The sequence below is a fragment of the Lipotes vexillifer genome, unplaced genomic scaffold, assembly GCF_000442215.2.
Source record: "Lipotes vexillifer unplaced genomic scaffold, Lipotes_vexillifer_v1.1 scaffold1577, whole genome shotgun sequence".
NCBI lineage: Eukaryota > Metazoa > Chordata > Mammalia > Artiodactyla > Lipotidae > Lipotes > Lipotes vexillifer.
Window position 1 is genome coordinate 207,526 of NW_006771701.1, and position 12,108 is coordinate 219,633.

Consider the following 12,108-nt stretch of genomic DNA (forward strand, 5'->3'; position numbering starts at 1 on the left):
AAAAAAAAAAAAAAAAAAAAAAGCAGATGAACCCTAGCCATCCCACAGAATTGGGAAAAATAATAAATCAGTGCTGCTAAGTTTGGAGTCCTTTGCTATGTGATAATAGATCACTGAAACAATGGGTGACAAAAGATATCAAATGGCTAAAAGTGAGCCAGATCTACCATTCATCTGTGACCACCTGTGGTTCTACTGGGATTTTTGTAGACTTCTGCTTGCAAACTAATTCAAGGGGAGAAATAGACAGGACCTTCTCTTGTCATATTCAAACTCTAGCATTCAGTAACATCTAGGATACTGGTACTGACGTTCACAATGGATTCTGACAATTCTACTCCCAGAACCCTGTAGGGCTAGGAAAACTCTCCCTGGACTGGTACATGAAGCTCTCTCCCTCCCTGTATTCCTGCTTTATCTAACACAATGCCACAAACCTGCAAATGCTGATGTAAGAAAGAGTAACAAGATGATGAATGCTGGAGTGAATGAAACTTCAGTGTGAGTACCAGGAGGATGAAGGGAAGCTGGCAGAGGCCTTGAGTGCACTTTACGGCATGGAGCCACACAGACAGCAATGACTGGGCAGGCATGGGGTGGACTGAATTATTAGCCCCAATTCTTGACCCTTCTCTACATCCATACCCTTGCCATGAATGTGCTGTGGTCAGATGGACTTCTCTGCCCCTTGTCTTTGAGCCTGTTCATGTGACTTGATTTGGCTAGGAAAATGTGGGTGCAAGTGACAGTGTGTCAGGTCTAAGCCCAAGCTTAAGAGGCATCATGTGTATCACTTGTACTTTTACCCTTTTGCAAAAGAAGAGCATACCCCCCCCTTGGCTCACTGGTCCCAGGAGGAAGCTGAGAGAGACATGGAGCAGAGCCACTCCAACTGACTAAACAACTCGTGATCAAGAAAGACATGATTATTGCTGAATGCCACTAAGATCTTGAGGCTGTCTATTACCCAGCAAGAGTTGACTAATACAAGACTCCTTTATTAGATGCTAACGTTTGCAAACTACACATGGTACTTTAGAACAACAGAACGTCTTCTTAGCTATAAAAGTTGTAACCATATTAGCAAATGAATGGTTAAATGGTCGCATTGACAAGCAAAATATTAATACAATATACTGAATATCACTAAATTTTTGCTCTCACAAATCTAAGGTTACCTTTCTACAGATTGTAATTTGGTATTCCACATTCTCCATAATTTAACCCTAACTTAGTTTTGTACCCAATTCCCTCTCACTTATATTTTATATTACATTCGAACTGGATTACTTGTAATTCTTGAATACGGGTCACATCACGTCTAGCCTTTCCTCATCTAGTTCCTTCCTATACCCTTCATCTGACAGGTTTTGTGACGAAAGAAACGGAAGAACAGCTTCAGGGCTAACAGCACATTTTGGCTTCTGTAAAAAACTTGCTTGCTTGCTTGGGGCGGGAAGAACCGGGTTCCTGATTGGCTGATTCAAAATTAAACAGCTCCCTCCCCCCTTGGGGACTTCCCGCCCTGTGAAGGGTATAAAAGCCTCGCCCGACTGTTAGTCGGGGTCTCACTCACTTCTCTCCGAGTGGGGCCCTGTCCGGACAGTTTGTGTAAGCTTCTATACTTGTACTTGTATAAATCCTTTGCTAATCTTTCTACTTGGTGTTGGTGATTCTCGGGTGTCCTTGGTTGGGACACGGGTCGCATTTACCGGGGAACTCGACTCCAGGCGTGTGGCTCCCGGACCGCAACAGTTTAGATTCTCCAGTCCTTTAGGGCCAGGGTCAGCTGTCACCTCTATAAGAAATCTGCTCTGATCCCACCTTTTAAGGCAGTCTCTCAACCCTCTGACTCTTATCACGATGTGTATGTCTTTTCCTTTTCTGGTATTTGGCTTATTCTGCCTCATAACAATTATTCATCCTCTTACGAAGTCCTAGAAAGCAAGGTTTATCTCTGTAACCTCCATGGCATTTAGCAAAGGGTCTGACACACTGTGTACCGGCCAGTGAATACTTTTTCCTATTAAAGAATGAGTGACGGATGGGAGGCAGCAGGAAATGACACTGAGAAAGAAGTGTGGACTTTGTAGTCTGAGACATCTGATTCTATCACTTAGTAGTTGAGTAACTTTGGATCAGTTAGTCACACTGTGCTCCAGCTTCCAAATCTGTAAAATTAAGATGGCACAGATTTCACAGGATTGTTGTGAAAATTCAACATGAAAATGAATGTAAATGCTTCTCGGTGTCTGACATATGGTGAAGGCTCCATAAGTGGTAGCTCTAATTACAAAAATGACAATGACACAGAACCTCACATAGAAGTTAATTTAAACAAATCCCTGATATTAGATTATTTCCTCTTAGAAGTTAAGTGTTTGAGGGCTTCCCTGGTGGCGCAGCGGTTGAGAGTCCACCTGCCGATGCAGGGGACACGGGTTCGTGCCCTGGTCCGGGAAGATCCCACATGCCGCGGAGCGGCTGGGCCCGTGAGCCATGGCCGCGGAGCCTGCGTGTTCGGAGCCTGTGCTCTGCAACGGGAGAGGCCACAGCAGTGAGAGGCCCGCGTACCGCAAAAAAAAAAAAAAAAAAGTTAAGTGTTTGAGAGTAACAGTAATGACTCTAGTTCCCATTAGCTGTTTTCCCAGAAGGTGTGGTTTCAAAGAGCTGGATTCTACTTTATTAAGATGCTCATGTCACTCTTCCCCACAGTTCTTGTTTCTACTGGTAGTGACGGCTAGAAGCAAATTTGTTCCAGGCAACAAATACATCTCCTTAAAACAAACCAAAATGAAATCTTCCTCCCTCCATATACATGAGTCCACTTGTAACAGAGCATTACCCCTTCCACATTGTTCCCAATTCTTCCCCAGGGGACTGAAACAACCAATGCAATGGATCAAAAGCTAGAGACTGAAACTGCAATAGAATTCCTTGACAGAGACTGAATAGTGCAACTTGAGTTTTTGACAGGTAAACATCATTGCAATGAGGTTCTTTATTGAATAAGAGATGTAGAGGTGCTTTTATGAATAAAACTACCATGAAAATGTCAAGTCTTGGGTATTATTGTTAAAGTACTTCAGCAAAAGCTGCTTCATCTGCCTGGACTAACTGGAATTTTGTACAAACCCATAGCCACCCTGCATCAGGGTAATCATTGATCTTCCAAAGGACAAACTCAAGATTAGGCAAACTCAAAAGGCTGTAAGTGGCCAGGCATGGAACGTCAGTGAGTGAACTGGGCCTGATGTGCGTTCACGGGGAGGGCTCAGCCGTTTACTGGAGGCCATACTCTGACTGAACCGGCGACTGCTACCCCGTTCCACCAACTGTTGCCTAAGGAAATGGAAAATCAGTGTTGTCAGACCTTCTCAAGAAATTTGGGGTTTTGTGTGAAACATCCTGATTTTTAAAGCCCACCTTGCTTTTTTATTTTAAAATTCTCTGGGGGCCAAAGAAAATATATTTGTAAACCAGATGTGGCCATGGGTTGGCAGTTTGTGACCTCTGCACTAGATAGTCTCAAGTCACTATGAATCATCACAGGATGGTTAAAAGATGATTTCTAAGTTCACTGTAATTGTGTTTTTGAAACTGAGAATTTCTAATTCACAGAAAGAGTAATTCCTTATAAACTTATAATAAACTCCAAAAAATATGTCATTCCCTCCATTATAAATCCTTGCCCGCTTTTGGACCTCCATGTGTTCAGTCCTACAGTTCTGCACCAGGACACCCTGTGGCCACTGTCCCATGCACCTGTTTATGTCCTACTAGTTCTTCAAAGCTTGATTTAAATGTGAGCTCTGCCTAAAACCGCCATGATCCTCCTCAAAGTCTTCTAGGTATAAATTATGATGAAAACTGTCCAGTGTAAAAGATCTGCCTTGATTTTTATCAGCTCTCATCAGCCCTCTACCCACAACCCCCATCACCCCTGCACCCCGCCCCACCCCCCAGCAAACAGAACACAGGAACACTGCAATTGTTCACATGGAAGGCCTGCATGGAGGGGCCAAGGATGAAATTCAACTGCACTTACCACCAAACACGTCTCCATTCTGGTAGTTCTTCCCTTTCTGGGCTTCCTCTTCATTTTGAACAGTGGCAACATGCTTCGCAGAGGCACAGCCCATAGTCTCATTCGGTCAGCTTCAGCCGGGCTGAACTGCAAAACATCTCTACAGACACGGGGACATTTTCTTCTCTTTAGACACAAGGAAAATCCACCTTCTTGCTGAGTCGGTCAAAATGTGCGCACCTGCAAGAAGAGAGCGCTAGATCAGAAGGTGGGGCACGAAGCCAGTGTCTCAGTCTCCGTGGTGATTCCCGCCCGACCCCACTGGACTGGGGTGAGACCAGGCGCTGAAGAAGGAAAGGCAGCACGGGTCACTCTCATCTGACCCCCGCCTGAAAAGCAAGGTCAGAAGGCCTGCGCCCTGCACAACACGTGGCTGGACTTGTTTTTTTTTTTTAATCTTTATTGGAATATAATTGCTTTACAATGTGGTGTTAGTTTCTGCTGTATGACAAAGTGAATCAGCTATAACGTATACATATAACCCCATATCCCCTCCCTCTTGCGTCTCCCTCCCACCCTCCCTATCCCACCCCTCTAGGTGGTCACAAGCACTGAGCTGATCTCCCTGTTCTATGCGGCTGCTTCCCACTAGCTATCGATTTTACATTCAGTTGTGTATATATGTCCATGCCACTCTCTCACTTCATCCCAGCTTAACCTTCCCCCTCCCCGTGTCCTCAAGTCCATTCTCTACGTCTGCATCTTTATTCCTGTCCTGCCCCTAAGTTCATTAGTACCGTTTTTTTTTTAGATTCCATATATGTGCATTAGCATACGGTATTTGTTTTTCTCTTTCTGACCTACTTCACTGTATGACAGACTCTAGGTCCATCCACCTCATTACAAATAACTCAATCTCGTTCATTTTTATGGCTGAGTAATATTCCATTAATGTATATGCCACATCTTATTTATCCATTCATCTGTCAATGGACATTTAGGTTGCTTCCATGTCCTAGCTATTGTAAATAGTATTGCAATGAAGATTGTGGTACATCTTTTTTTTTTTTTTTACTTGTTTGTTTGTTTTATATACATTTATTTTTGGCTGCATTGGGTCTTCATTGCTGCACACGGGCTTTCTCCAGTTGTAGCGAGTAGGGGCTACTCTTCGTTGCAGTGTGCGGACTTCTCATCGTGGTGGCTTCTCTTGTTGTAGAACACAGGTTCTAGGCGTGCAGGCTTCAGTAGTTGTGGCACGCGGGCTCAGTAGTTGTGGCGCATGGGCTTGGTTGCTCCACGGCATGAGGGATCTTCCCAGACCGGGGCTTGAACCTATGTCCCCTGCACTGGCAGGCAGATTCTTAACCACTGTGCCACCAGGGAAGCCCCATCTATCTTTTTGAATTATGGTTTTCTCAGGGTATATGCCCAGCAGTGGGACTGTTGGGTCATATGGTAGTTCTATTTTTAGTTTTTTAAGGAACCTCCATACTGTTCTCCATAGTGGCTGTATCAATTTACATTCCCACCAACAGTGCAGGAGGGTTCCCTTTTCTCCACACCCTCTCCAGCATTTACTGTTTGCAGATTTTTTGATGATGGCCATTCTGACCGGTATGAGGTGATACCTCATTGTAGTCTTGCTTTGCATTTCTCTAATGATTAGTGATGTTGAGCATCCTTTCATGTGTTTTTTGGCAATCTGTATGTCTACTTTGGAGAAATGTCTATTTAGGTCTTCTGCCCATTTTTGGATTGGGTTGTTTGTTTTTTTGATATTGAGCTGCATGAGCTGCTTGTATATTTTGGAGATGAATCCTTTGTCAGTTGCTTCATTTGCAAATATTTTCTCCCATTCTGAGGGTTGTCTTTCCATCTTGTTTATGGTTTCCTTTGCTGTGCAAAAGATTTTGTTTCATTCGGTCCCATTTGTTTATTTTTTATTTTATTTCCATTCCTCTAGGAGGTGGGTCAAAAAGGATCTTGCTGTGATTTATGTCTTAGAGTGTTCTGTGGCTGGACTTTTTTTTTTTTTAACATCTTTATTGGAGTATAACTGCTTTACAATGGTGTGTTAGTTTCTGCTTTATAACAAAGTGAATCAGTTATACATATACATATATTCCCATATCTCCTCCCTCTTGCATCTCCCTCCCACCCTCCCTATCCCACCCCTCTGGGTGGTCACAAAGCACCGAGCTGATCTCCCTGTGCTATGCGGCTGCTTCCCACTAGCTATCTATTTTACGTTTGGTAGTGTATATATGTCCATGCCACTCTCTCACTTCATCCCAGCTTCCCCTTCCCCTTCCCCATGTCCTCAAGTCCATTTTCTATGTCTGCATCTTTATTCCTGTCCTGCCCCTAGGCTCTTCAGAACCTTTTTTTTTTTTTTTTTTTAGATTCCATATATATGTGTTAGCATAGGTTATTTGTTTTTCTCTTTCTGACTTAGTTGCTTACTTACTTCACTCTGTATGACAGACTCTAGGTGTGGCTGGACGTTTTGAGGAGCTAAAAAATGTCTATTTATTTATTTAAATAAAGATTTGAGCACTCCTACTTGCCACACACAAACTTAATGGGCTATATAGGTTTGCTAATGTTCCGGAATCTCAAAAAGCTTCAGAGGGAGGAAAGCACATTGATGAGATCCATCTAGTTCCAGAGGCTGGGAAAAGTCCTCCAACCTCCTCATCCTGTCCTGCACACAGGCCAGCTCTTCCTAGCTCCTCAGATTTTGCCAGGAGGAGGTGGGTTGGAACATGGGCTAGCATTTCCAGTGGGTTCCATAAATGATTCAATACTTTATTTTACTTGAGGCGATACTGTTTGGGAAGGAAGGAGATGGGGGAAAGGACTTAAATGTACTTTTCTGTCAATTTTCTGCTTAGTTAGCTGAATACTTTAAGGACTGAGCAGATGTAGGAATATGAAGGGAAGAAAACGAGGTGCTCGTCCACCTCTCTCAGAGCCTTTATGCCTCTGTCTGACCTCTACTACAGGCTGCAAGCGCATTTATGGATAAACCACAAAGGAGATAATCCCCTAGTTAACTGGAGTGAATTTACCTTCCCCTGCCCCACTCAAGGTCACTATTCAAATTCTCAAGGTGTGTCATGCTCAGCTTGCTCATTTTTATTTATTTTATTTTTTCATCATCCTTACCAAGCCATTCCAGTCTTATAGATGTTCACTTTGAAACATCTACCGATGCCTTCATCTCCATCCATCCCCCTGTAACACATGCCCTTACCCCTCACACCCACGGCAGAGCAAAAGAAGCTGTCAAGCCACCCTCTTACGCTTCATCAGCACCCATATTCCACTACTCTCCTGTCTGCTTTAGGGACAACTGACGTTTCTCAGTGTCAAGAACAGTGCTACCCAAAGGCAGCTGCAAGTTTTCTCTTCCAACAAAACTGGTGCCCCTAAGCCCTCCTTCCTAGAGCATTGACAACATCTATGGACATAGAAATTCTATCATTTAAACCACCTAATCTCAGCAAAGGGAAATTTTCAAATTAGCCCAATACTAAAAGATAATTCTAAATCAATCTAATAAACGAACTTAGATAACACAGGTAATGATCTTAAATCAAGCCACGCAAATACAAATTTCAACATCAACTCAATGGCTATAATACTAACCATGCCTTTGTATAGTTCTCCAGACTAGTTTCTATCACTGGTTATATAAAATCATTAACAGAAAGTATAGGGTTAGTTGGTAAAGTTTTACAAACAAGGATGATTTTTTTCCTAGCTAATGCTTATCAGTTTCTCAACACTATTAGGTAACCTCATGTTAACACATTTTCCCCTTTTTAAAGCTATATGGAAAACCCACACACAACTATTCTGATGATAGTTAGCAGCAATGTCATTAAAGCTACAGTATTTCCACTGATGGTCTACCCATATTCGTCTATAGAGCTCCCGGGCCAGATGCGGGAGATGTGCTGACTTTTTTTTTTAACCTACACAATACAATGTATTAAGTGCCACAATAAATGATTCACAGGAATCTACGGCAATGTAGAATTCAAGGAAGCAGATGATGACTGAGAAAAGGCAGGAATTAAAAGAAGTGATATTCTGTAGGGTCTTAACGTTTGGTAGAAACTGGCCAGGCTGAAAGGACAGTACCATCATCCAGATGTAAAGAACTGCCCGAGCTAAGACACTGGAACTTGGAAGTGCGTGGCGGATGTGTGTGTGTGTGTGTGTGTGTGTGTGTGTGTGTGTGTGTGTGTGTTCAGAGGGGTCAAGGTCGGGGCGGGGCAGGGAAGAGGACTGCACTGCTGATGCTTGTGAAGGCCCTGGAGGAGGCCTTGCTAACTCTATCCAACTTTAAAGATAAACTATATGGCTTCCCTGGTGGCGCAGTGGTTGAGAGTCCGCCTGCCGATGCAGGGGACACGGGTTCGTGCCCCGGTCCGGGAAGACCCCACATGCCACGGAGCGGCTGGGCCCGTGAGCCATGGCCGCTGAGCCTGCGCGTCCGGAGCGCCACAACAGTGAGAGGCCCACGTACCGCAAAAAAAAAAAAAGCACTATCACTCAATGTGAGTTCTCTCCAAATCACAATTAGGTGTGGGTTTTGTTTTTGAAACACACACATTATGTATTTTATAGCAGTAAGTTAATTTTAAGAGTGAGGTTTTCAAGTTTTACAACGTTGACAGAAATATATTTTAATATTTTGCCCATTTCGAAGGAGATAATTATGAAGTTATCTGAGAGGCAGAGGATCTCCAACTCTCAAAATTAACCACTGATCACTGGGGAAAGATTTTTGCTATGTCATTTGGATTCTGCACGTAAACAATTGTCCATTCATTCATTCATTTAATCAATAGATATTTATTGAAAACTACTAAACCAACAGACATGTTTTTGGAAGACACTGGGTATATAGAGATAAACAGGACAAGATACGGTGTCCTCCCCATCCATCCCCATAGAATATGAACACTCAGAGAAAGGTGATCGTGAGAAAGACCAGTTTCACAACAATGTGGTACAGCAACTGCCGGTTAAATATAGGATGACAGGGGAGTTCACCCCACAGGCACCTGATTCAGCCTCGAGATTGGGAATGTCAAGAAAGGTTGAATTTGAGTCCCGACCACAGCTGAATAAACATCATTAAAACACTTCTGAACTGCATCTCTTTTATAGCCTGATGTAATGTCAAAGCTTCATTTCTACTGAAAATTCTAATTAACCTCAATCTGAGACCTCAAATTGAGGAGACCTTCAGAAATGTACCCCTAATTACTGCCACCATCATCTGCTCAAGAAAGTTTCCCTTCAGTTTCTACTGTCCTTCCCATAAATTCGAGCATATTTTTTTAGCTTCCATTTTTCCATTAGTTGTGCTCAGCTTTTCTCTCCCAACTCCCACATCATCTATTCATTCACCTCCCTGAAACCAGCCCACTTAGAGAGGTAACTGAGGGTGCAAATGAGCATGCAGAGACCGAAAGCAACAAGATCGAGTCTCGCTCTCACATATTGTTATTAACAGCATGCTATTTCTGAAGTCACAGATCACAGTATGAGAATTAAACTGAAGCATCTCTTTGATGTTTGATGGAACCTTCTAATACCAAGTCCCACTGAGGATGATTTTTTAAAACTAAATAATCTATATGATAGGATCACTGGGCACCTCAAAAACATGGGCTCCAATTAATAGCCCACGGCTTTGTGTAAAAATCTCCCCAAGTGGCTGTACGGCTATATTATCCTATATCATGAAATTAGCAGCTGTAATCCCTTCATAACGCTATGCATTAACCTCATACAGTGCCATCTTTATAGAATAATTTTCTTGCTTTGGTAAAATACATTAGCAAATCTGTAAATCCAATTCAAAATTTTTCAAAAAGACTAAAAAACCTTTAACTGTGCACGTTTATCCCTCCTCTCCTTACACTATGCCTCAAGACTCTTTGCCTACTATTTTAGATATCCTTAGGGGAATTATTGTTCCAGGACACTTCACATTATAACCTGAGCAAGTTCTTTTCTGTATACAAGTAAGTCCATTACTTTTTTGTGCATGTTATATATGTGTGATACATCTGCCCTTTTATAAGAAAAGATTATGGATTTATGATGGCTTTTTTCTTTTTTTCCAGTGCAGATGGATTTCTTTTTCTTTTTTCAGCTTTATTGAGGAATAATTGACAAAACTGCAATATACTTTATTCAACAGGATGATTCAATATACTATATACATTGTGAAAGGATTCCCACCAAGTTAATTAACACATGTATCACTTCATATGTTTACTTTTTTTTTTTGATGCGTACACAAGTTCTATTCTTTTAGCAACTTTCAATTATACAATACGGTGTTATCAACTATAGTCACCATGTTATACCTCAGACCTTATTCATCTTATAACTAAAAGTTTGTACCCTTTTACCAGCCTCTGCCTATTTTTCCCACTCCCCAGCCTCTGGTGACCACAGTTCTACTCTCTGTTTCCATAAGTTTGACTTTTTTATTTTTAAGATTCTACATATAATATTCTGTCTAGCTTATTTCACTTAGCTTAATTCCTTCCAGGTTCATCCATATAGTTGGGAATGGCAGGATTTCTTTCATAATCAGGCTGAATAATATTCCTCTGTGTGTGTGTGTGTGTGTGTGTGTGTGTGTGTGTGTGTGTGTGTGTTGCCTCACATTCTCTTGATCCATTCATTCACTGAAGGACACTTGTTTCCATACCTTGACTACTGTGAATAATGCTGCAATGAACATGGGAGTGCAGATATCTCTTCAAGATGATAATTTCATTTCCTTTGAATATATATATCCAGAAGTGGAATTGTGGATGGCTTTTTTCTTTACCTTAACTTTTTGAACTGGAAGCATAATTTCATCAAAAGACCTACTTTTATAAAATTGGGAAGGAATAAAATATGCAAAATCTGTTTTAAGAAAAATCAAAGAAATATCTGACCTTCTTAAAAAAGGCTATGGAAAATATTTCTATTTATGTAATATTATGGATAATTTCACTTTCCACCAATTAATCATGTATTTTTTCATTTTGGATGGAAAAGCCAAAAAAAAAACTATAGACAGTTTCCTTGTCAAGAAGGACACTTCTGAAAAATGAATTAAAAGTGATAAACTCCATAAAGAAATCCTAGGCCAGAAAGAACGTGAAGACACCACATGCAGCTTGGAGGGTTGGAGAAAATCAAATTCTGATTGCAATGGGTACAGAGAGCTATGAAGTCAGCAGTTAAGAAAAGGATAATAGGCACATTATTAACAGATCAGGAGCAAAGTACCCCCTTTCTTCCTTTGATTAAAAAGGGAAATCAAGACAAGGCAACATCTAAAAATTCCTTTCTTTTATTGAAGAAAGAGCCAACATCTAAGCTTCACAAAGAAAAATATATACATATAAATAACTAATCAGTCTGTTTGCCCATCTGCTTCGCTGTAATGAGTGTTAATACAGCAGCCCACTGGGGGGAAGAAGAAAGACAGCCTGAAAGTGATTCCTAATCTTGAAGCTTTGGTATCCTTGGGCTACTGTTAACACCATTTCACATTTCATTGTGCATGTTAAAGATAATACGCAAAGAGATGTCACATTTGACGTGAGGATACTCTGGAGAAGTCAAATCTTCCTATCACCCAGCAATTGCTGGCATCACAGAAGATATTCATTCCTCGTATCACACTCATTTGGTGGCATGACAACTGACAATATGCTATTAACGCCAAAGAAACAGGAATATCTGCTTCTGCTTTCTTTATGGGAAAACTCTCACTTCCACAAATAATAATTGTACAGAGGTGTCTCTCTCAAACATAACAATAGTAAGTCCTATGCGAGATGATACATTTTTGTTGGATCTCTGCAGTGAGGTATGAGGACGAGGAGACAAGGTGACAAGTGGAAAGAGCGCTGGAAGGGGAGTGGGGATGCTGAGCCCTGGTCGCAGGGGTTACATGCCTGCCTCAGTACCAAGGCTGGGCTGCCTCTCTCTGAGCTTCCTTTTTCAATTTTTTTTTTTTTTTTTTTTTTTTTTTTTTTTTTTTG

At 41.6% G+C, this 12,108-nt stretch overlaps 1 protein-coding gene across 2 annotated transcripts in view; it reads right to left on the reverse strand.

Annotated features, from left to right (window-relative positions):
- The window catches only part of CUNH1orf21 (chromosome unknown C1orf21 homolog), a 229,262-nt gene that overhangs the window by 144,553 nt on the left and 72,601 nt on the right, over positions 1-12,108 (reverse strand). For both annotated transcript variants that reach the window (XM_007447104.1, XM_007447103.1), the window contains exon 2: positions 4,049-4,267. In XM_007447104.1, coding sequence (XP_007447166.1) covers positions 4,049-4,142 — 94 coding nt within the window. In that variant the 5' untranslated portion in view covers positions 4,143-4,267. The remainder of the gene's footprint in view (positions 1-4,048; positions 4,268-12,108) is intronic.